The sequence below is a fragment of the Podarcis gaigeae genome (genome assembly GCF_964106915.1).
Source record: "Podarcis gaigeae genome assembly, chromosome: 8".
NCBI lineage: Eukaryota > Metazoa > Chordata > Lepidosauria > Squamata > Lacertidae > Podarcis > Podarcis gaigeae.
The window spans coordinates 74,075,061-74,100,160 of record NC_139684.1 but is presented as its reverse complement, the minus strand read 5'-3'; the positions used below and the strand labels follow the sequence as shown (position 1 = coordinate 74,100,160).

The 25,100-nt window shown below is 45.8% G+C and overlaps 2 protein-coding genes across 4 annotated transcripts; both read right to left on the bottom strand.

Moving 5' to 3' along the window:
* Positions 1–682: 682 nt before the first annotated feature.
* LOC310851702 (uncharacterized protein) lies at positions 683–10,972 on the bottom strand. Its single transcript, XM_083754357.1, has 4 exons — positions 10,434–10,972; positions 9,484–9,630; positions 8,288–8,422; positions 683–981 (listed from the first exon to the last, which is right to left on the bottom strand). The coding sequence occupies exons 1-4, from the start codon at positions 10,606–10,608 to the stop codon at positions 800–802; spliced, it is 639 nt and encodes a 212-aa protein (XP_083610483.1). The 5' UTR covers positions 10,609–10,972; the 3' UTR covers positions 683–799.
* Positions 10,973–15,299: 4,327 nt separating this feature from the next.
* Positions 15,300–24,538, bottom strand: LOC310851726 (uncharacterized protein). Of its 3 annotated transcripts, XR_014567792.1 has the most exons (7): positions 23,721–24,538; positions 23,289–23,347; positions 21,180–21,383; positions 19,800–19,922; positions 18,938–19,069; positions 17,551–17,703; positions 15,872–16,113 (listed from the first exon to the last, which is right to left on the bottom strand). XR_014567792.1 is itself a non-coding variant. In XM_083754389.1 (6 exons), the coding sequence occupies exons 2-6, from the start codon at positions 23,305–23,307 to the stop codon at positions 16,022–16,024; spliced, it is 600 nt and encodes a 199-aa protein (XP_083610515.1). In that variant the 5' UTR covers positions 23,308–23,347; positions 23,721–24,529; the 3' UTR covers positions 15,872–16,021. The 3 variants fall into 3 exon arrangements, 1 of the variants encoding a protein (XP_083610515.1); XR_014567793.1 differs by lacking the exon at positions 19,800–19,922 and having other exon boundaries at positions 15,300–16,113; positions 18,938–19,095; positions 23,721–24,532; XM_083754389.1 differs by lacking the exon at positions 19,800–19,922 and having other exon boundaries at positions 23,721–24,529.
* Between the last annotated feature and the right edge of the window lie 562 nt (positions 24,539–25,100).

Sequence of the window (25,100 nt, the reverse complement as noted above, 5' to 3'; positions counted from 1 at the left end):
GGCAGTGACTGAGAAGACTAAGCTGATTCCTGTCTTTTTTGGCCCAACGGTCAATCATATCTTACGGGTTGTATCCAATGTTATTCCTGCTCAGAGTAGCCCCATTGAAATTAATGGCCAGGACTAACTAAGGTCCATTAATTTCAGAGTGGGCCTACTTTGAGTAAAATGTACCCGTAGTTTTTATTTTTCATCATCATCATAATTACAATTTTTATACTGTGCTTCATCCAAGGGTCACAAGGCAGTTTAGAATATAAAACCACAATTTGTAGCATTTTACTTTGTGGTGTTTACAGAGGTTTAGTTATTTGCGATGATTGTTTCCCCTTATATCTGTTCTTGATTTTTAAATACAATTTGAATTTTGATTCCCCAAAGGATGCTTCATTTAATTGTCAACGCATCTGTGGTGCGTGTTTTTGCAATGTTTTTGTATTTGCTGTTTGTTTTAACCTATGTTGCCTTGCTGTAGTATAAGCAACATATCCACCATACAAACAAACAAACAAACAAACAAACAAACAAACAAACAAACAAACTGACTGAAGACCAGACAGTGGCACTATTCATTTATTTAAGAATTTATAAACCACACTTTCTTCCCTCCCACCCCACGCCACCCCAACAAGGCAGCATACAATTTACAAATCTTTGTTTACATCCAAGGAGGCATCTCCTCTCTCCCCCCCCCCCACCCCCATCTCCTGTACATGCACTGACAATTTCTGAAGCACAAAGGATTGCTTGGGACCCATATACCCCCGACAAACACAACACAGACAAGCACCCCTCTCCATTATTTATGAAGGGACCGCCTTGCTGATAAAGACATCTTTCTTTCTCCTTCTGAATCCTCCAAATAGCTTGACGAGCTCGAGGTCCAATTTGAGGAGCTCGAAGTGCTTGTGGAGCTTTCTCCATCTGAGAAACTGGATCCGTGCACCAGCAAACGTTGATGTGCCATCAGGCTGAACAAACCTACAGAAGGGGTGAGGGTGGGGAAGGGAAGTGGCGGTAGCAGCACAAAGTGGTGAAGCGGCACATTATTTCATTTAGATATTTCATTTAGAATTTATTTTCTTATTCCTTGATCCCTTGTTTCAGGGATCTACTCAATGGCTTGCCTTGATCTGGAAGGAGACCTAAAACCTATTCAAGCAAAAAAAGATGACGGCACCAGCATAAGGTCAAATATTCCCTGAGTAGGACTGACAGTTTGGTAATCCTGAGAATGAATCTGGCATTCTGAATTTCCAGCACAGTTCCTGGGTAGGAACTTGGCAGGGTGGAATCCAGATTAAAGACAAGAATTTCAGATTCCCCCTACCCCTGGACCTTGGGGAAAGCTGAAACGCTAATATAGTTTCAGTGGTGACCTCATACTTTTGCAACTTCCTCTCTAGGCTATATCATAGAATCATATGGAAGGGACCCTGAGGGTGATCTTGTTCAACCCCCTGCTTTGCAGGAATATGCAGCTGTCACATACGGGAATCGAACCCACAACCTTGGGATTACCAGCACCATGAGCCATGTACACACTCATATTAGAACTCTTACAGCATTTCTTCCAGAGCACATTTTATGTATTTTAAGTAAACTACAGTCCCCAAAGATACTTGGCGAGTGCAGCTATCACTGTGAAACAGATCGAAGCGTGTTTTGCATGTATGTTGTGGATGTGGCCAAAGTATGCTTGGCTTTAAGATCAGGGTTTCTGGTGGCAGGGAGGCTTCTAAGCATGTTCTAGCTGAATGCCCCGTGTATCCCCCTTTGCCCCTTCATGCTCAATGTGCAGACAGTCTGAACTGGTGCATACAGGGGAGGAGATCTTGTGCCGTCTAGTGTCCAGAGGTGGGAAATGCAACTCATCAAGGCATATATGAGCCCTTCCAATCCTGACTCCAGTCTGTTTCATGGGGAGGCCAGCTCAGAATACAGTCCAAGCCAAAGGCAACACAAAAGAGAAGGGAGGGGAAACACATTCACTGAAGAAGACAAAGCAAAAGGGGAGGGGAAGGCAGCAGGAACTGAATGACCTTGACTCTAAGAAATATACATCCATATTACAAAAAGAAGTAGATGCATGAAAACCATGGCCTTAGATCAACAGGCATAAAAATGCCGAATTAGCATTAAAAAAAGAAAAGAAAAGAAAAGAAAAGAAAAGAAAAGAAAAGAAAAGAAAAGAAAAGGTAAAGGACCCCTGACAGTTAAGTCCAGTCGCAGATGACTCGGGGGTTGAGGTGCTCATCTCGCTTTACAAGCTGAGGGAGCTGGCCTTTGTCCACAGACAGTTTTTCCGGGTCATGTGGCCAGCATGACTAAGTTGCTTCTGACTCAACAGAACACCGAAATCAGAGCAGCGCACAGAAACGCCATTTACCTTCCCGTCGGAGTGGTACCTATTTATCTACTTGCACTTTTTGGTGTGCTTTCAAACTGCTAGGTTGGCAGGAGCAGGGACCGAGCAATGGGAGCTCACTCCATCGCGGGGATTCGAACCACCAACCTTCTGATCGGCAAGCCCAAGAGGCTCAGTGGTTTAGACCACAGCGCCATCCACATCCCTTAAGAATTAGCATTAACAGGTAGCAAAATACAGAGGAATGTGCAGGTGCAGGTGTTTCAAAGTCCAAAAGTGAAAATGGCAGTGGCCCTGAATGCAATTACACAAATTCTCGATTGGAACCATTTTTTATCCAGCTGATGAACGATAAGGTGATGTGACACCAACCATAAAAGGTAAACGATACCCATTTGGGATAAAGGCATCCGTGTGCCTGACACACATTAGGATAATAGGAATAAACTGATGCTACCCCAAAATGGCCACCTTGCTGCCAGGACTTTTTGTGAGGCTGGAACTGTTGGTTTCTGCTTCCTTCACTGAGCAGCGAAGTGCTTGTCACAAGACAATGTTTACATTCCACAGTCAAGTGCTGTTGGGTTTTCTCACGGGACAGGAGACTGGATGTGACGTACACTGGTTTCCTGTTTTTCACTGTTCTTTGCAGTTCAGTCTGATTCTCTCCGTGCTTTAGAGGAGAGAGGATGCCTTTCTCTGCTCCGGCAGAGGGAAAATGTTTTTCTGTAAATTACCAGCTTTGAAGTGTAAATAAGGTAATATAGAGCATGTTGGCACATACTTTTCATCATTCCGCTGTGCACTGGACACTGCTTATCTCCAACATTTGGTTCCGGGCCCAGAAAAACGCAGTGTTTTGAGAATGGACTCCAGAAGTCGGGCTCCTGGCAAAGGAACAAAGGAGCAAAGAATTGGAGTGCCGGCAAAGGATCGGAATGCAGAGGGCCGGGTCGGACGATATCTCTGCGCGTCAAGATGATTTGATGAGGTATGTGCTACAGCTCCGGGCAGCCTGCCAGCTTCTAATTAATGGCTTTATGGCTGGACTTTGAACTTTTATAGCCGGTTTTGCCGTGGCACAGGCAAAAGGCTAGAAGGATAAATTTTTCCTATGCTGGGGGAAATCGAAAGTAAAGCAGCTGCAGCAGTGTCGCAGCATGAATTTAAGACAGCAGAGAGAACTTTCACTTTTGAACTTGCCTTTGGAATGCGGTTTGAAGCAGCTGCAGATAAGCAAAGCAGTTAAGCAGAAAGGCACAGGTTCACAAAGCAGAGGCTGTTTTTGAATTTGCTTTTGGATTGAAGCAGCTGTACACAGACGCAGCATGTATAAAGCAGCCTGATTTAAAGCAGCAGAGATGACGCAGAAGGCTAATGCCAAAGTCATGATGGCTAGCTGCAGAAGGCTGGATGAGGCAAGTGGGGAATTTGAAGCCAATCAGCCAAATGCTCAACTCAGAGTAGCCTGTGATACTGCCATGATTCAGAATGAAGCAGACCGCCAGGGTGATAGCTGCATGGGCAAGGGGGAGACTTCACAGACGTCATCCCATAGTGCAGTGGAACCACCAGATGGCACCAAAGCTTTGAAGGCAGTGAAATGCTACGCGTGTGGACGTCTAGGCCATATGAAGAGGGAATGCAGATATCCCAGGGCCAAGACAGAGCAGCGCAGCGAAAGCTCATCGCGTGGAAAAGGCCGAGGCAAAGGCAAAGGTCCGGTGTCCAGGACAACGCAGCACAAGGCAATGGTCTCACGCTTCACTCCAAAGGTTGCAGAGGTCCAGAAGACATCTAGATCTTTCTTCGTTGTTGATTCGGCTGCAACGCATCACATGTGCAACGATAAGCGACTGTTCGTGTCTTTTACACCGCAGGAAGGTGCGATTCACCAGGCGGATGACCACACAATTCCCAGTAAAGGCTACGGAACTGTTGTTCTTCACAGTTTGGACTTATCGATACAGGATGTGTTTTATGTGCCAGATGCCAAACATAATCTGCTCAGCGTTGGACAGCTGAATGAGCGGAAAATTGACGTTTCCTTTAAGAACAAAAGGTGCATCATCACAAAGAAAAATGATTATGTATTGCATGCTGAATATGTTGATCGTTTGTATGTTTTGTATTTTGATGATGTTGTGCAGGATGACACTTGTTGCATTGCAGGTTCTAACAAAAGTTTGCATGCAGAATGTATTCACGATTTTCATCGAAAATTTGGTCATTTGCATTTTGAGGCAGTATCTAAAATGCCTGCCTTGGTTGAAGGTATGACTATTAAACCCTGCAGGTACCACATGAAGTGCAAGGCATGCGCAGCAAACAAGGTAAAAATGGCTGCGAAAGGTAAGGTGTCTAGTAGGCAAGCTACAGAACCATACCAGGTTGTTCATGCTGATTTGGTTGGACCACTAGCGCCCTCTTTGGGTGGAAACAGGTACTTCATGGTTCTCATTGATGCATTTTCCAGGTATATTTATGTGTACAATCTCAAGCAGAAATCAGAGGCTTTTCCAAGGTTCAAGGAATTCTGTGCTTGGTTGGAAAATGTGCATGGTAAGAAGGTAAAGATTCTTTTCACTGATCGCGGGGGAGAATTCACTTCTCAGCAGTTTGAAGCTTTTCTGACTGAGAAAGGAATTCAACACGATTTGTCTAGTCCTCGCTCGCCATGGCAGAATGGACTTGCGGAACGAGCAAATCAGACATTGCTTCAAGGGTTAAAAACCTTGCTGCATGATGCCAATCTTCCAGAGAGTTATTGGGCCGAAGCTCTCTCATGTTTCACTTACAGTTATAATCGCAGGTTATCTTCAGCGATTGGTTGTACCCCCTATGAGAAGATGTTTGGCAAGAAGCCATACATCAAACACATGAAAATTTTTGGTTCAGACATGTGGGTTCACTCACCACAAAGCTCCAAGTTAGACAAGCGTGGATTGCATGGTATCTTTCTAGGTTATCAGAAAGGGTCTTACAGAATAATGATGACTGACTCTAAGACAATTAAGCTCACAAGAAGTGTTGAGTACAATGCCAAGTGGGGGGAGAATGTGGGAATTTTCCAATGTTATCCTGATGACAGTGATGAGACTGAGGATAGTCAAAAGCAACCGCAACAACCCACACCCACTGATGAAGGTTCTGAGTCTGAGTCTGAAACTGAATCGGGTGATTCAGAGGATTTCAAGAGTGCGAAAGCCTCTATGCGACCCTCTGAAAGCTCTGATCAAGAATTAGAGGAACCATTGTTCACAATAGGTCACTTTTCTCCTAAGAAGGAAGAGGAGAGTGTTGAAGACTTAAGGCTAATTCGCAGGTCACAGAGAGCAACAAAAGGCAGACCTCCAAAGAGATTTGCTGATGAGTTTGCTAAGATAGCAGTAACAGCTGTTAAAAGCTCCAAGAAGGTGTTTGAACCTTCAAGTTTCCAAGAAATCCAGGATTTGGATTCAAAGGAAGCTGAGCCATGGTTAAATGCCATGAAGGCTGAGCTTGATTCCTTGGAAAGGAACAAAACATGGGATCTTGTTCCAGTAGTTCCAGGAATGAAACTGCTTGGAAGCAAATGGGTCTTCAAAGCGAAGACAGATCAAAATGGCAAGATAGTCAGACACAAAGCCAGATTGGTAGCCAGAGGTTTTGCACAGGTACCAGGTGAAGACTATCATGAGACCTACTCACCCACCGTGAGGTATGAGAGCATTAGGCTTATGCTCAAGCTAGCTGCAGAGGAGAATCTACACATTAGTCACCATGATGTGAATACAGCTTTTCTGTACGGATCTCTAGGTGAATCACTTTATATGCTTCCACCTGATGGCGTACAGGTAAAACAGGGATTTGTTTGTGCTCTGAAGAAGTCCCTTTATGGTCTCAAACAAAGTGCACGGTGTTGGCACACAAAACTCACTGAAGTATTGTTTTCTCTAGGTTTTAAGCAAGGGAAAGCTGATCCATGTGTATTTGTCAAAGAGGAGGGGCAAAAGAAACTGTATTGTTTGTTTTATGTTGATGATCTTTTATTCTTTTGGAAGGATGTCACAATGTACAATAATGCCCTAGCTCAATTGAAAGAGCACTTTGACATGAAAGATCTTGGTGAGGTAAACAACTACCTATCTCTGGAAATAGAGAGAGATCAAGATGGTAACATTCTAGTACACCAGTCACGTAAAATTGCTGATGTGTTAAGCAAACTAAACCTGATGGATGCTAACCCTGTGGACACACCGATGATAACAGGTTATCAGGTAGATGACACTGGAGAAGCATTTTCTGATACTACACTGTACAGAAGTGTGCTAGGCAAGCTAAACTTCATTGCCAGATGTTCAAGACCTGACATTGCTGTTAGCTGTAATTTGCTAAGCAGACAAGTCAACAATCCTACTGTTAAGGATTGGAAAGCTCTGAAACGCATAGCGCGGTATTTGAAAGGCACTATGCATTACAGACTGAGATTTAACAATCAGAAGTCTGGTGGTCTTGAGATATTTGCAGATGCAAGTTTTGGAAGTGACACTACAGACAGGAAAAGTACGTCTGGAGTTTGCTATAAGTACAATCAGGGTCTATTTGATTGGTCATGCAAGAAGCAAACAACAGTTAGCTTAAGTACTTGTGAAGCTGAACTGAATGCACTGTCTTATTCACTTAAGGATTGTGAATGGTTGTTACAATTGTGCAAAGACATGAAAATTCCTGTCAAATGTCCAATCCAGGTTTACCAGGACAACAAAGCATGTTTGGCTTTGCTGAATTCTGAAGGTTGTAAGCAAAGCACGAAGCACTTGCAATTAAGTTGCAACATGCTAGGGAACGTATTCAAAAGGGACTCGTAACGGTGTCCTATATGCCAGGTAATGAAATTCCTGCTGATGTATTGTCCAAGATTGTATCAAGGGATCAACACTGTACCTATATGCAGAAGTTGGGTTTGTACTGATATTGTACGAACACGCTGCCCAGTGATGTTCACAGAAAGGGGGAGGATGTTGGTTTCTGCTTCCTTCACTGAGCAGCGAAGTGCTTGTCACAAGACAATGTTTACATTCCACAGTCAAGTGCTGTTGGGTTTTCTCACGGGACAGGAGACTGGATGTGACGTACACTGGTTTCCTGTTTTTCACTGTTCTTTGCAGTTCAGTCTGATTCTCTCCGTGCTTTAGAGGAGAGAGGATGCCTTTCTCTGCTCCGGCAGAGGGAAAATGTTTTTCTGTAAATTACCAGCTTTGAAGTGTAAATAAGGTAATATAGAGCATGTTGGCACATACTTTTCATCATTCCGCTGTGCACTGGACACTGCTTATCTCCAACAGGAACAGGGTTTTAGAACTGCCAAGACAGCAGGTCCACAAGACACAGGAGCTGGATGCATAGCTTGTATTGGGTACAGAAACTTGCATGGCAACTCCTTCCCAGTTTAAGCACTCAGAGCAGCCAGTTTCTTATTATTCCTCCCCAACGTACCACACTACAAGCAGCCTAAAACACTATCCTCTTCCCTCACCACTAGGGATGGAAGTATCAGTCAACTGGTTTCTTCTCAGTTTCTCGTTTTTTCCAATGTGACATTCAGGTCTCCACATTTCTGCAGCAATTTGCAGTAAAAAATAAAATAAAAATCCTAATGCAAATTCTTCAATACTATAGGGCAAATTTATCTTAATAAACACATTTTGTATGCAGTTAACATGGTGCTGTTGTTGTTTGCAAGCATTTTCTCCTAATACAATGCCTTTTTTATGTATCATTTTCACTAATATATCCATTTTAATGCACACTTTCTCCAAATATATATGCATTTTTTTTTTATCAATGTTGTTTGGCTGAAGAACTGCGTCACAAAATTCTGACAAGAGTTGTCCTTAAATGCAAATCGGACAGAATATCTTCTCCCTCCTGACTCACCGCTTAAAATGAAGGAAGGGCAGGAGGTCCAGGCCATGTAAAAAGACCACAGGTATGTGATATTGCCTGTTCTGCTGATGGAGTGTGTGGAGATACGGATGGTGTAAATGCTCAGAGCTAAGAACACCAAGGCAGCTGGAGGGAAAACACAAGGAGGAATTTAGTGTGTGGTCCCCTGTAATGTTTTAAGAGAGACAGCAGAACTGCAACAATCTAGCTTCTACTTTTTAGGCCAGTTTTTGGTTTGGGCCCCCTGAACCAAACCAAACTGTGCCCTGAGGAACTTGGGCTTTGCCAGGAGGTTATCTGCGGTTCCCCAGCTAAAAGAGAGAGAGAGAGAGAGAGAGAGAGAGAGAGAGAGAGAGAGAGAGAGAGAGAAAGAAAGTGGGTGAGCTCCTTTGGGAGAGAGCTTGACTGTTGATCGCCCCAAGCCTAGTGTCAGTGGTCAGCTGAGTTGGGCACTGGCTGAGGGTCCTTGGAGTTCAGAAAGTCCTCTCACTGGCACATCTCATGCTCTTCATTTCTCCCACCAGAAGGCAGAAGTCCTTGCTGCTCTACTGAAAATTATTATTATTATTAATATTAATATACCACCCTTAATCATAACATCTCAGGGCAGTTCACAGAATAAAATACAGGATAAAGGTAAAGGGACCCCTGACTGTTAGGTCCAGTCGTGGACAACTCTGGGTTTGTGGTGTTCATCTCGCTTTATTGGCCAAGAGAGCTGGCGTACAGCTTCCAGGTCATGTGACCAGCATGACTAAGCCCCTTCTACCAAACCAGAGCAGTGCACGGAAACACTGTTTACCTTCCCGCCGGAGCGGTACCTATTTATCTACTTGCACTTCGACATGCTTTCGAACTGCTAGGTGGGCAGCAGCTGGGACCAAGCAACGGGAGCTCACCCCATTGCAGGGATTCGAACTGCCGACCTTCTGATCGGCAAGCACAAGGCTCTGTGGTTTAGACCACAGTGCCACCCGCATCCCAAAAATACAGGATAAAAACAAGTAAATCATTAAAACAAAGTAGCAAAACAATAACCATCACCCCATTCCCACACAAATGACCTAGCATTCCCACCTGCTGTCTGCCCACCCCAATCAGGTTACAGATGGACTGACTTAATGTAAGCTCATTCTGTATGTGTCCTGAAATGCAACATTCTTCTACTTCTTTATATATATATATACCTGCAATCAAAGATCCCATTGCAGCAACCAGGTAGCGGTATATTGTGAAAGGGGAGGAGTAGCGGTAAGTGAACGTCATAAATGAGGCCCCAACAATTCCACAGAAAAGGGCTAAGATCAGGAGCGTCCGGGCACCATAGACATTGGCTGCAGTGGTGGAACAGAAAACAAAGGAAGACTTATTAGAGGTGGGGAAATACCGAGGCTCTTCCATGGTCACCTTCTCTCTCTCATACACAACACACACACACACACACACAAACACACACTCCCATGTCTCTTCCCAAACCCAAATTCTCCATCAAGGAAATGTACCTTTTATAGAAGGAACCCTTTTTCAGACTGAAAGCTCACTCCCTTCTGAGCAACTATCGAAGTTTCACCTTTGCGCAGTTAGGCCAGCTTCCCCACACAGTAAGACCAACAATCACCCCTCTCTATCCCAACAAGCAAGAGGTATTGCCACATTTCAAGGACATGTTCCTGTCAGGTGAAAAACACTCGAGAGGCACAGCAGGGCCACTGAGAGGTGTGTTCTAAGGAGACTGCTGAGGGCCAGACTGTGAGACTTAGAGGGCCACATTGGAAGGTATTGCAAGCCCCCCCCCACCTCTCTCTCAGATTCTGCATTTAGGAAATCCACTCGTCCAACCCCACACTAGTGGCATTATTTATCTTTTACAATTCAGCTGTGATATAGGCAGGGCTTTTTCCCCAGCTAGAACTCCCAGGAGCTCTGCTGCCATATCTCTCAGGTGAGCACAATTGCCATTCTAAGAGAACTAAGGAGAAGTTTGTGGTGAGCTCTGGGGCCTCTTTTTCTAAAAAAAATAGCACAAGGTAGGATGGGGAAAAGGTGGGTTTTTATATCCTTCTTTATAGGTGAACCTCTGAATGACCAATTCCTGAGGAAAAGAATCTGGGGCTGTCCGCAGGTGTGGGAAACTTACGTGAAGCGGCAATGAGATCAGAGCACACCTGCTTGATACAGACTTTCCAAATGCCGCTGTAGTAATTCTGCATCTTGGTCTCGACTAGGATCCAGTGGTGATCCATGACAGCACAGACAAGCAAAAGGATAGTGAAGACTGTGAACCCTGTAGCCAAGACTTCGTTCCACCCCATAGCTCTGTCAGTAGGTCTGGGGGCTTCCCTCTATTTTGGCACTTGCTTTCTCTAAGCGGATCCCATTTTGAACAGTGGTTTCATGACAGGATTTCTCAACATAGCCAGAAATGGCAATCTACCCTTGCCTCCTCTCGATTTATGAAAAGCTCACAACCTGGAATCCTCTTTAAAAGCCTTCTCTTTAGAGTCAAATCCCACTCCTAGTTCCATCGTTTGCTTCTTGGTTACCTTGACTACCGTGGAACATCCCATAGCCATCAGTAGGGTTTCTGTTGGCCAAGCAGGCCTGACTTAACTATCTAATGGGTGGGTGCATCTTCGCTGATAGGGTGCAAGGGCTTTTAGACCATCTTCACACCATACATTTAAGGCACCACGATAGCACTTTAAAGTCATTGCTTCCCCCCAAAGAATTCTGGGAGCTGTAATTTTTTTAAGGGTGCTGAGAGTTCTCAGGGGATTTCTACAGTGGTACTTCGGGTTACATACGCTTCAGGTTACATATGCTTCAGGTTACAGACTCCGCTAACCCAGAAATAGTGCTTCAGGTTAAGAACTTTGCTTCAGGACGAGAACAGAAATCGTGCTCCAGTGGTGCAGCAGCAGCTGGAGGCCCCATTAGCTAAAGTGGTGCTTCAGGTTAAAAATAGTTTCAGGTTAAGAACGGACCTCCGGAATGAATTAAGTACTTAACCTGAGGTACCACTGTATTTCTCTCACAGAGCTACAGTTCTCAGAATGGTTTAACAATCAATATCTCTTCACAGAGAACTCTGGGAATGGTAGCTCTGTGATGGGGGAGAATAACAACAACAACAACAACAACAACAACAACAACAACCACTCAATTTATATACCAGCCTTTATCAAAAGATCCCAAGGCAGTGTACAACATTAAGAACGTATTTTATGGAGCACAATAAAAAAGCATAATAAATAACAGACAGCATAATAAAAAAATTACCATAATAGCTGGCCCCTCGCTTAGCTTTAACAGGCCAGAGATTATTTAATGACCAAAAGGCTTGGGTAAGGCTGAATGTTTTTGCCTGGCACGTAAATACATGTAATGATGATACCAGGTGAGCCTCTTGGGGGAGAGTATTCCAGTTGGAGAGCCACCACAGAAAAGGCCCAGTCTCCTGTTGCTACCATCTGAACCCCTTTGGGTGTGGGAACTTAGAGAGGGGCCTTAGATAACAGATAATAGTTTGTATAGGGAAAGGTGGTTGTTTAGGTCCTGAGGTCCTGAACAGGGGTCTCCTGACAACTCTCAGATCCCTTAACAAACTACCACTCCCAGAATTCTTTGACTGTTCTTCCCCGACTGCTTGAAGTGGTATCATAATGTTTTAAATATATCATGTGAGTGTGGTTTTCGGACTCACTGAACTCCTTCAACCCAGTAGACCAGCAATATGCAAAGCCTCCTTCCACATGTCCCTTGCCTGCTCTAAATATGAATATTTCTATTTAGTGCTTGTTAGCACATGGAGAGTGACTTTCCTCATTAAGCAGTGTGCTGATCTTGCTTCATCTCTCCCCCCCACCCTCATGCCCATATATTTTAGATTGTAAACTCCTCAGGGCAGAGATCTGTGTAACTCCCTGAAGTGGAGTGCTGTATCAACAGATGTACAGTGGTACCTCGGGTTAAGAACTTAATTCGTTCCGGAGGTCCGTTCTTAACGTGAAACTGTTCTTAATCTGAGGTACCACTTTAGCTAATGGGGCCTCCTGCTGCCGCCACACAATTTCTGTTCTCATCCTGAAGCAAAGTTCTTAACCTGAGGTACTATTTCTGGGTTAGCGGAGTCTGTAACCTGAAGCGTCTGTAACCCGAGGTGCCACTGTAATAACAGAAATGACGCATACCACATGTCTGGAATGAAGGACTGACGCTTCTTTCCAGAGCACTGTGGCATGTTGCCGAGGCTTGGTTAGAGATAGCCATCAGAGGGGAGCCAGAAACTGGCAACCAGGAACTGTGGGACAAGCCAGAAATCAGTGAGCAAAGCACCAAAGCCAGGAGGCAGGATCAAGTGGCCAGGCCTAGCCAAGGGTACAAAGTGGCCAGGCCAGCCAAGGATACAAAAAGACCATGATGCTCAAGCACAACTCAATTGAGAGAGGAAGCATTTCAGACCCACTTCCTGTCCTAGAGATTCCAGTGGCCAGGCTGGTTGGACATAGCCATGCCCCCTTCAGTTCAGTGCATCACCACTCAGGGGAGAGATCTGGCACAGATGGTGTACACATTTAAAGCACATGGCTTCTCCCAAATATTCCTAGGACCTGTAGTTTACCCCTTGCAGTGCTGCATTTTCCAGTAATCTTAACACACTGCCATTCCCAGGATTCTTTACGGTGGTGGGGAAATCACACACTTTAAATGTATGGCATGGATGTGGCCACAGACTTTCCTATCGGGCCTATTACTGTGCTGTATCTCTTTGGTTAACAATCACGCACACTGCCCTCAGTTAAGACAGTTTTGGGACCGCAAAGTTTCAACACCATGTGCCCTGAATGGGGGGCAGTGCATAGATATGGGCTCATCTGTCGGTTTTGGTGCCTCACCACATCACTGCTTAGCCTTACGTGGACACCCTGACCTTGCCATACCCACACTAGTGTGTTTCCACCGCTGCGACCATTAGGTGTTGCTGTAGCTTTGAAATCCATGCAAAAGCTGAGGTGAAGTTTGGAAATGTTGAGTAAATAAGTTCACACACACGAATCCTTAACAGGCATATTGAGGAAATGGGAAAACTCAGTTGAAGGCTGCCGAGGGTTGGCCAATGTCTCCAAGGCAAACAGCCAGATTGGGCCTCTTTGTTCAATCGGGAAACCTTACAGTGCAGATCGGGGGGGGGGGGGAATTGTGCCTTTAGGAGACAGTGTGTGGGCATATCCATGTTCAGTTTCTGTTAATTGATTCTCATGAAAACTTACAGATTCTGGCTTCACACAATTAACTCAAGGCAGTGTCAATTTACTCTTGGCAGAAAGCCAAGGTCTGCTTGACCTAGAAACTACTTACTCTGATTGGTTAATGACCAGCACTCAACTCTGTTATCTAGGAATGCTAGCACAGTTTGTGTTAGGTGTGTTAGGAGTAGGAGTGCTGTGTATGGTTAAGAGAGAGAGAGAGAGAGAGAGAAAGAAAGGATTTATTTTACTTTGTTTTGTATGCAGAGACTCTGCTGGTTTCTTTTTCCTTTTAATAAATCCTGTAAATAGTTATTCTGAGTCTAGCTGACTAGTCATTTCCACCTCAACTAGCTTCTTTGCTGTGCAGGAAAACTCTTCTACGTTTGGGCTAAAGCCATGCCTGACACTTCAAAGGTCCATGAATCCACTTGTAGATTCTGTCCCATATCTACTTCTTTCTTTTTTTGTCCTGTCCCCCACACTTCCCACACTTCCCAGAGATAACTGTGGCCTGATCCACAGAAGAATTAACGAGAGGCAGATTTGGGCAGTGTTACTGGTTCCCCCACATGAAGCACTGAGCCCAGGGGGTGCAAAAAGCACCCCAGAAATTTGTAAAGGAATGTGTCAAAGAACACTCTATAATCCCCCCCCCAAAAAAAATTCCTGTTAAATATAATTGTTGTGTATTGCTGAAAAGGTGTAACATGGGGAAATGCCACTGGAGTATACTAAGTGATATCTGAACTTCTTGATGCATTGATAATTAACTGTTATTGTTCTCTGGTAGCTCTGACATGAGTGTTTAACCTTAGATCACATAAGAGGCTATTGAATTGCAAGTTCTCAATCTTGGAAGGGCGGTGGCTGAATCTGTTTCTCAGGCTCTGTGGGAGTAAGGATGTGTAAACGAGTCCCCTGAAGGGAGAGGAAATGGCTCCAAGCAAAATGGAGACTGTAAGGAGAGAGACTATTGGTTATAGAAGAAGAAGAAGAAGAAGAAGAAGAAGAAGAAGAAGAAGAAGAAGAAGAAGAAGAAGAAGAAGAAGAAGAAGAAGAAGAAGAAGAATAGTAGTAGTAGTAGTTTGGATTTGATATCCCGCTTTATCACTACCCAAAGGAGTCTCAAAGCGGCTAACATTCTCCTTTCCCTTCCTCCCCCACAACAAACACTCTGTGAGGTGAGTGGGGCTGAGAGACTTCAGAGAGGTGTGACTAGCCCAAGGTCACCCAGCAGCTGCATGTGGAGGAGCGGGGAATTGAACCTGGTTCACCAGATTACAAGTTTACTGCTCTTAACACTACACCACACTGGCTCTGTTTGGAATTATCTCTCCCCCCCCCCCCCAGATGCTGAATATGTGCTGGACCTGCGCAAGATATCGTGTGGAATTATTTTGATATACCATTTACTGTTTTTTCTGTTCTGTTTTGAAGAAAGTTCTGCAAATAGAGTTTTGAGTAATATCTGATGGGTCTGGACAATGTTCCAAAAGGAGTCATCTGTAATATCTGCAATAAAGCTGCCCCCCCCCCCACTGACTACTGAGATTCCCCCTCGGTGGCTGGGCTCCAAGAGCTGCAACCACATCAGCCTTGGGCTGCAAATCGCCCCTCCACCATCTCCACCCACCTCTGGTTCAGAGATTTTAGCCTTGCACAGGGCGCTACATTATCAAAGTCCACCCCAGGAGAATGGAAAAAGTTAGGTGTCGGAACATTAAAAGAGAGAGAGAGAGAGATGCACACACAACTTTTTGCATTCCATGTTAGCATCTTTACCAAATCTAAATTTCATAGCAGTGGGTTTGTATGGAACAAATTTTCAAAGTAAATGCATCGAAATTAAGGAACCAAAGTTTGGGCTCAATGATACCTACCTCTCACCCTTGCACTGCCTCTCTCCTCAGGTAAACTCAATCTTTACCACCAAATTGTAATTGTTTTCATCAAAAATAAACAAGCAAATAAAGTCCTTGGACTCGGACCCGGAAAGCCCAGACCTGTGCCTAGGAATACAGAACACAGGACCCTTAGTCCCCACGTGGATGTTCGTTTCAATGGTTCAGCTCTCAGTAAAAAATAATAATAGCTGAATGGCACACTTGGGGTTTGAAGAAGTTGGTTGGCCTCCTGGCCCTTTCCTGTTACAGTAAATTTCGGATCTTGTGACTCTGCTTTATGTTGGGATTCCCTGTTCACACCATTGTGGATCCAGGCAGGATGTGCAAGAAGCATATGGTTATTCTTGCTTGGTTTTCTTTCTTGCACTCTGCATCCTTAATTAAAAAAAATATATAAATAAAAATCTTCTTTTTTAGGGAAAAAAACCCCTGCATTCTGATATAACAAGATTTTTTGGATATTCCTTCCACGGTATTTCTTCAGCGATGGGGGGGAGAAAAAACTCCTGCATCAGAATCCTTAAATGTGGACATTCTAGATTGGTTCAAGTCCGATGTGCTTCTGCACTCTTCTATGTGACCAAGATCAGGCGACGTTTTTTTGGCTCGAGGTCATCATGCGTGCTGTTGTTTCCCTCAAGTTCTATCAGGATGAACAGGAGTACTGTTTGAGGCAGGGTGGGTGGGGGAGATTGGGGAGAACACAAGTTGTTGGTAGACTTATTTATTATTTCATTAATCATTAGCATTTCTAAGCAAGAAACCAAACAGAGACCCAGAAAATAAAAAATAAAAAAAAGCTATCATAAAACCAAACACTACCTTAAAATGACTCCTGGAATAAGAAGCCCATTGCCATGGGCCTGAAGTTCAGCAAAGAGGGGTCTGTATCTTAATGTCAGGTGGGAGGGAGTTCCACAGGTTTCAGCCCACAACACTGAATACATCATTTGCAGTTAGTGTCAAGCTGTATATCTGAGCCATGTCAGCCATGACAGAGACTCCTCAAAGATCTTAGTGATCAAGAAGGGGTATAAGGGCAGACTATACTATACCCAAGATGCTAGAGGCCTTGTAAATCAGTGCAAGTGTCTTGAAGCAGGCCCGGTCATCTATGCACGGCCAGTGCAAGCTTTTCAGCACCAGAGCTATGTGCTTGTAGTCATCACCCCCCCCCCCCATCGACGCATGCAAGTCCAGCTCTAGCAAACTGAGGCAATGGCTGGGTGTAAAATATGGCCCCCAGGCTCTCCACTCACTTGCTGGCTTTCGCATGTGGCCAGGGCTGGCCCAAGGCGTTTGGCACCTGAGGCAAACCTGAGGTGCCTCCCGCCCCCAGCCAGGGAAGAAGGGGTGAGTGAAGATTCACATCAAGAACAAGGGAGAAACGAAGGTCTACATTAGGAACAAGAGTAAGAGGAGACCAGCCACACCGCCTATTCATCAAGTGGCAGCAGATCTGGCCTCTAAGGAGTGTGCCACAGCTGTTGCTGCCACCGTATTCCTTGGCGGTTGGATCTGCTGCCCCAGTGGATCCTGTTGCTCGAGGCGGTCGCCTAAACTTGCTTCATGGATGTACTGGCTCTGCACATGTCCCTTCAGAACCAACCCCTGTCCTCTTCCCCACTGCCCTGGCTCCTGCTTGGCTGTTCCCCTTGTTAACACTTTTGCAGCCACTAACATGTGGGTACCATTTGCCATGCCTTCAGCCTCAGGCTCCTCCTCCCCTCTGGCTCGCTCTGAGGCAAGGCTGGGGTCCTTCAGAGCAAGGCGGTTTGCGCAGGGTTGGTCCAGGAGAGTGCCTGCTGCTGCTGCTGCTGCAGTAGTTTTGTTGCCGCGGCTTTTGGGACTTTGTGCCTATGCTTTTAAGCTGTTAAATATTTTTAAAGAATTTCTAGCCCCCTGGGATGCCAGCTCCTTCCCAATATTTTTGGGGTGGGGCAGAGTCCCTTCAACATCTAGAAAGCACAGCGGCAAAATACTGAGCCAAGCATGGCATGGCTTCAGCAGCCGGCTCCTTCTCTTTTCTCCTCTCCCTCCCTTCTGTCTCCCTCCTCCTTTCTGCATCCCCCGTATATCAGGGCGCAAAAGGAAAACTCACTGTTTGTCAGGAACAGGAAGCTGGCCAAGCAGCCTATCCCAAAGGACCAGGAGAGATATTTTGGAGAGGTCGTATGAGGGATTGGGCTGCCCAAGATGCTGTTGGGTGAGATTGACGTGCCGTACAACACCATGGTGACCAGGGAAATGATTCCTGTGGGTACGAAAAAAGAGCACTCAGCAGAAAGCCCTGACAAAAACCCTTCTCCTGCAGGGAGTTGCCGTACCCTGCAGTATGCTATTCAATGCACTGAAGATCCTCGGCCCACATTTAACATTTCACTCAGGCCTGGAGGCCAACAGCATCCCTCCAGGCCTCTCCATCTGCCCCCTCCCCAGGACACCCCTTATTGACACTGTTTCACACCCTCCTTGAATGCAATTGCCTGGCTGGAATGCATTTTTGAACTCTGACCGTGCTTCTTGCTCGCCTGGCTGGAGGATAGAGAATTGTGAGGGCAGATCTACACTCATGGTTTATAACGCTAAGGAAGCGTTAAGGAATGGGTTTCATAATGCAGACGGACACATTACGGTCTGCCTTTAACGTTCATAATGCGTCATTGAAATGTGACACCAGAGGGCAGTGCCCACCACTGGCATGGGGTTCCTGGAAGACTGCCCAGAAGCATAGGAGCTGTGGTCCCTTTGCCCCCCCCCATAAAATATTGGAGGGGGACAGTCCCCCCCCCCCAAATAAGTTGATAGCCTTTGCCATTCAAATGATGAGTGTATATATGTCTTGTGATTGATTTTGCGGGCAAGGCTTACCTGCCCTCCCAGCAATACTTTGGACCTCAGTGGCCTTTGAACTGAAAAAAGTTCTCTATCTCCTTGTTTCCTCTACAATAATTCTTTGCTTTCCCTCTGTCTGCTAATATCCTATTTGTATAAATTTCCTAATAGCCTAACTGCAACATCCTACTTACACTCTCACTAGCAGATCAAGTAAGGGGAGTTAAGCTGCAAACAAGCTAGACGTTTGCAACTTTTCCTTCCCTCTTTGCCTGCTGAAGAGGCTGGTGAAACTTTAAAGCCTTACTTGGGTGTTATATAAACTGGGAAATAAAACATAGAATCATGGAATTGTAGAATTGGAAGGGGCCATGAGGGCCATCTAATCCAACCCTCTGCAATGAAGGAATATTTTGCCCAATGTGGGGCTGTAACCAATGGCCCTGAGACATTAGTTCTATCACATCCAAGGCTATGGGGAGTGCAGCAATTACGAGGCAATAAAACTGGGAGGGTCATCCCAGCACTGAATAATGCTCACTTACTTAACAGGGGAGCTGTAAAGATCACAATAATGCAACGTGGGCATAGTAGAACTGAAGTATTGCACAAATGCTAAGGGCAAATAATCAGCCTTGCAGAGAGAGCAGTACCTGTGCATAAATTAGTGACAGCTGGCCACCTGGATAGCCTTAAGCTGGTGCTGGACAGCAATGCGCAGGCAGCTGCCACCAAGCCAAACAATGTGCTGATTGACATCAAGATTCTGATGACAAGGAGGATGTCTGGGGAGAATCAAAGGTGAGTGATGCTGAAAGACAGATGTGCGAGAGAATCGGTTCTTAGCATTACAGAACAGTAGGGAAGGGGGGGGTGTCATTCAAATTTATTTGCATCTTAATGAGGAGCTCCCTCACGCACACTCCTCAAGCCAGCGTGGAATCTGAAACACAACTGTCCTTTACAATCCCCACTCCTGTGAATTTTGCAGCACTGTTCTGCAACCAAAGAATGAGCACAGAAAAGCATTTTTAAGGGAGATTGTGCAAGTACACAGGTGCCAGGGCTGGAGTCAGCCAAGCACATCAGCAGGAAGAGGCAGAGTCAATTGTCAGTGAAGTTAACTCTTTATTCAAGGAAATGGCAGACAACTCAGCAACCCTTCCCAGCAGGTCTTGCCTCTATGGACAGTTGCCAGGGCTGAAGGGCCCTGCCTTTCACCCTTTCTAAGGCTCCTCTTTTCCCATATGTTTTCCAAGCTGTCTCAAACTGTGTCTGCACACCTCTGGCCACTGTTTTGCTCTCATTATTCTGCATGTTCTTGGAGACCAGGGGGGGATAGGGGCTTGCTGCAGCAGGAGATGGCAATTCCTGGGATTCTTCAGCAGCCTTGGAGTCTGAACTTCTGCTTGTCACAGGCTCTCCCTGCTCACTAAACCCTATTGCCCCCCTCAGCATCCAGCCCCTTCTCCCAGTTCCCTCCCTCTGAACTTTCCCCAGTGTTCCACTACTAACCTCCTGGCTCTGAGCACTCCTCCTCTTGAGTTTCCCTTGGGAATTCCCTGGCTGAAGCCTCCAACCACTCCTCATCTTCCAGCTACTCCCTGACAATGGTGTTGGCCCAAGAAATTTTGCTACCTGAGGCAAAGGACAAGATGGCATCCCGCTCCTGTGTGCCAATCAGGCGGGCACCTCAATCTTCCTTCAACACTGGTAATAGGAAAGTGTTCTTGACTACCCCTTAGGGCAGAGCGGTCCAACTTTTCATACCAAGTGGGCCACAAGGGTACTTCAGACCTGCAGGCCACACACTGCCGTGTCACACGGCGGGTGGACTAATTGTGGTACCAGGCTTTGGGAAGGAAGTGGGAGACACTGACGGGGTCCTAGAGACCTACCACCTTGTTCCCAAAGTGGGGAAAACACTAAGCCAAGGGCATCAACTTGCGTCACGTTGCATGCACTGCAGCAGCACCTGGGGCCCCCATTATAATGATATCTGGCAGGCAAGCAGCCTGTTAAGCAGTAAGGACTCTTTGTCAGTTTATTTACAAGAAAAACACATCCAGAGCATGGCGTTCTGCCTGCTCTCATTAACCTTAGTTGCTCAGTCTGACTCATCGTCCCTCCCCCAAAAGGAAGGATGCCAAAATCCCGCCTTTCTTCTCCTTCCCTTCTGTTGCTCTCTGATTCTTTCCAACCTCCTCATATGGGGACTGCATGACCGGCCTATCTCTTCCCCAGAAGACACAGCCTCCGACTCTGGCTTATCTGCTGGTTGCCTGGCAACACTTGGGCCGACTTCCTGCTCTTTCTCTCTTTGGGAGCTAACAGCTTGTTCTCTGGGAAGGAGGGGGGGGCAGGCTGTCTTCTCTAAACTCTGACAGACAGCTCTCATCCCCAGAGGCAGCCCCTTGCTCACTCAGCTCAATTTCTGAGGCTAACTCTTCTGCTGCGCTCGGGGGGGGGGGGCACATTCCTGACACCCATGAGGCCTCAGATGTGACATTTGGTGCTTTGCAAGGCACTGGAAGTCACATTGGACACCCCATGGTGTGGATGTTGAACACCCACATTAGTTTGTGGGTGCTCAGGCACCCAAGGCCGTTTATAGTCGGTGCTGGTAAACTAAGCTTTTGCCGGCCTGCCAAAACAGGCCTTCAGGACTGCATAGTGGACCACCCTGACTTAGGGGGTGCAGGAGTGCCCATAGCCCCACCCTACATCACTTTCCCACTCCACCTCCTCCCTTGCCATTCACTGGTAGGGTCGGACCTGGCAACACATTTCCCCAATCCTTGACATGGGTTGCCAAAATTCAAAGACCAACCCCCAGGTGCACTGCCGGGGTGGGGAAAGATGGAGGGAGGCAGGGAGGGAAGGGGGCTGCCTTACTTGAGTTCAGCCTAATTCTCTTGCATCTTCTGCTTATGCATATGTTCCAGAGGCCCAAATTGGTGACGAAATCCTTGTGGAAGATCTCAATCCAGGACGGAGAGAGAAGACTGATAAACAAACTGGCCAGGCCAACGCAGCTGAATATTCTGATGAAGAACTTGTACCGGAAGGACAAATGGCTATCTTCAGAAAAGTTGACTTCTGCCGGGAGGTGGGATGGGAAGGGGTGATGGGAGTGAGATGTTTTATCCCCCGTCTAACAAGCCAGAAGCACCAGCATCCATAAAACGTGGTTCGTGAAAACATTAAATTCCAAACATCCACATCAAAAACACAAGCAGGCAGCAGTATTCTAAATAGTGTGCTAACATCCAATGCCAGCATAGAATCCTATACTAGGATATTAGGCACCAGGCACCTTCATTATGGAAAAGAAGAGTCTTGCATCCTCTCTGGAAAGGTCTGCTCATATGATGACGATGATGATGTTCTATTTGTGACAGCGTGACTTGTGAACTGCTCTGGAATTTGTAAATATAAATCGAACTAAAAAAAAAATAAAAATCTGTAGGGTCACCAGTCTCATATAACCAGCATGCTTGAGCAAAGGATTCAAGCTGCATACCCGATCCTTCACAGGGAGTGTAACCCTATCAAGAGCAAGCAACTTCCCATTCATCTGGTCTAGGGAACCACCCAGTAATGGTGCCTCAGCCTTATCTGGATTGAGCTTCAGTTTATTGGCTCTCATCCAGTCCATTACCAAGGCAAGACAAGGGTCCAAGTACCTGCAGATGTAAAGGATAAGCAGAGCTGTGTGTCATCAGCATATTGCTGGCAAAATACTCCATACCTCCAGATGACCCCACTTAGCAGTTTCATGTAGATGTTAAAGAGCATAGGGGAATAAAATCAAACCCCGAGGAAGCCCAAATTGAAGGCTCTATGGGGCTGAACAGCTCTCCCCGAGCATCACCCTCTGAAAATGACCACTCAAGTAAGACCAGAACCACCACCAAGCAGTGGCTCCCAGGCCTAACTCAGACAGTTGCTCCAAAAGCCATTGAGAGGTTTGATGATAATTAACAGGAGCACATCTCCCCTGTCTTTTTCCCATGAGAGTTTATCATAAAGGGCAAACACAGCAGTTTCTGTTTCTAAATCAGGCCTAAATCTCAACTGAAATAGATCTAGAAAATCAGTTTCCTCCAAGAGCTCCCAGATGTAGCCCCTGACCATCTGCTCATTTCTGTTCCATTGCTCTGGCCTCAGGTTGCTGCTGGTGAGGGGCTGAAACTGCTATCTGGGCTGCTTCCTCCTGTTGTTTCCCACCAAGCTTTCCTCCAAGATCAAAGGGGCCTACAACAAGAGTCTCATTTCCCCATAGACAATTCTCCAGGGACCACGTAGCAAAGGTGGACAGGAACTGAGGCAAAAGTAGGCAAAGCAACAGGTATTGTACTTAACTCTTTATAGGAGGCTGCGCTGAAGTCACCCAAGAGTCAGTGGTTTGCATATATACAAAGGCCATTCGCCTCTCTCCAGACAAACAAGAGGCATGGTCCCAGCTGAAGAGCACATTCCAGCCAGGCAAAAGCACTCAAGGACGGGCTGTAGATTAATGGCAGGATATCTGCTATGCATACATAAGGTGCTACTTCCCAGGGTTCTTTGGGGGGGAGCCATTGCTGCTTAAAGTGTCATGGCACTGCTTTAAATGAATAACGCAGATGAAGTCATAGAGATAGGATAGACAGACAGACAGACAGACAGACAGATAGTGGCACCCTGTCCAGGGAGCACCCTCCCATCAAATGTCAAGGAGATAAAGAGCTACACAACTTTTAGAAGACATCTGAAGGCAGCCCTGTATTGGGAAGTTTTTAATGTTTAGCTTTTTAATTATGTTTTTTTATGTGCTGGAAGCTGCCCAGAGTGGCTGGGGAAACCCAGGCAGACGAGTGGGGTATAATTAATAAAATTATTCTTATTTTATCATAAGATCTATTTCTTTCTACACTTCTGTATCTAACTCATATTAAATAGTAGGCACATTAAATAAATGGAGATGTCTCCGTCAAAATCTTTTGTGCTGTTCATACTTACTTTTCTTCGTAAAATGCATCTTTAAGCGGTGGGAAAGAGTCACAAACACAGCAGAGGCCCTGTCAAGAGACACAACCAAAGGAAACTTGGGTTCAGCTTTCAGCAGAGAGATTTTAGCACTGGATAAAAACAGAGCAGAAGCCAAAGCTTTTCTTCCTGTGCAGATGATGTCCAGAATGAAGGCAGAGCAAGGACTTCCTTCTACTGCCCTCGCTCTGACATCACCATCCTGAAGCCAATTCTCCTGCATAGTGGATTTTTGAGATGATATTTACCTTTTCCCACCTGTGGCAGTTGGTAATCCCTGCTGTAGGGGTACCTGGGAAGACCTCTATGGGTACACGTGTGAGGAGGGCTATTCTAAAAAAGTATCTATCCTTGTCATGCATCTGTTTCCCGCTGTGGCTATTTTTCTGGTTCCTCTCCACTTACCAGTCCTCTGTTTCCCATGTACGTGACTCAGGCTTGCTTCTTAGATGCTTGCTTTCACCCTCTGCGGCCAGCAGTTCCTCTGGCCACAGCAACAAGCTCAGTGGGACGCACCCCTTCTTCTGTAGAACATCCCCAGCTCGGCTCAGCTTTCTGGAATCTCCTAGCCAGGTTCCAAATGTCGGTAACTGCCATAGAACCTTCTTCACCCACCTGGCTCTCAGAAGAACTTCTCTCCACAAGTGTAGGGGTGGTAGTCAGTGGCCCAGTTTTGACCCTCCAGGCCTCCTTATATGCCCCTGGGGACTCTTTCCAGGCCATACTCCATCCTCAGCCCCCTCCCCACACCCAGACCCAACCCTCAATATGACAGCTTTGCAGGGGAGGCTGGCCCAGTTGAGTAAATGGGCCACTGCCCTGCCAATCTCAGTGTGCCCTCAGCCAGTCCCCGCCTGTTTACCTTTGTATGTGCAACCAGTTCAGGTGGGTGGAACTGCCTGTCAGCTTCCTCGCCCTCAAGCTCAGTGTTGCCCTTGTAGAACTTAGCAGGCAGAAGAACGGGAGCAAAATTAGAGTGAGTTGGCTCTGGCTGTCATTGGTTCTGGCGCCAACTAATGTCGGTCTCCTTGCCTTCTGCCCTACTAGACCCCACGGGCACCAGCTGGCCCTATGCTTTAGTGGTGGGTGGGTGATGGAGCAACTTGTGAATGGGGATCAAGCTTGGCTCCTTTTGATGGTGTCAAAACTGAAAACATGTGATGCCATATCTCAACCTTGCTTGATTAAGTATGGCCAGGAAATTCTCTCCATGGTAGTCCCATGCCACGCCACATGTTTTTTTTAAAAATATTTTTATTCATTTTCAAATACAAATTTATACAACCATTTTCGAAATTTGTTACATAGTCTTCTTTTCTGACTTCCCTCAGTTTCTCTGCCAATCTTCCGTTTTAATCTTTTCTTTTGTTTACACATTTCTAATTTTTCTGTTGCCTTTAAATTATAACCTCCCCGATCTTATTCCCTTTTTTTCAATATTCCTTATATTTTCACAGAACATCTTGAAAACCTACAAGCGTTGTCTGCTCATCACATATACTTTTCAGATAATGTGTAAATTTTCCCCAGTTCTCGATGAACTTCTGGTCTCGAAAATATCGAATATTCCCTGTAAATTTATCCAATTCTGCAAAGTCCGTCAATTTCAGTCACATGTTTTGTAATGGTTTCACGCCACACGTTTTGTAATGGTAGACATTACCAAGGGAAAAAGAGACTAGAGCCATAGCCTATGGCAATGATGTCCAGGTGTCCTACTTTTCATTGGACGGTCCTCCATTTGAAGGTGCCGTCTATTTGAAGGACTGCCCAACCCAAGTCTGG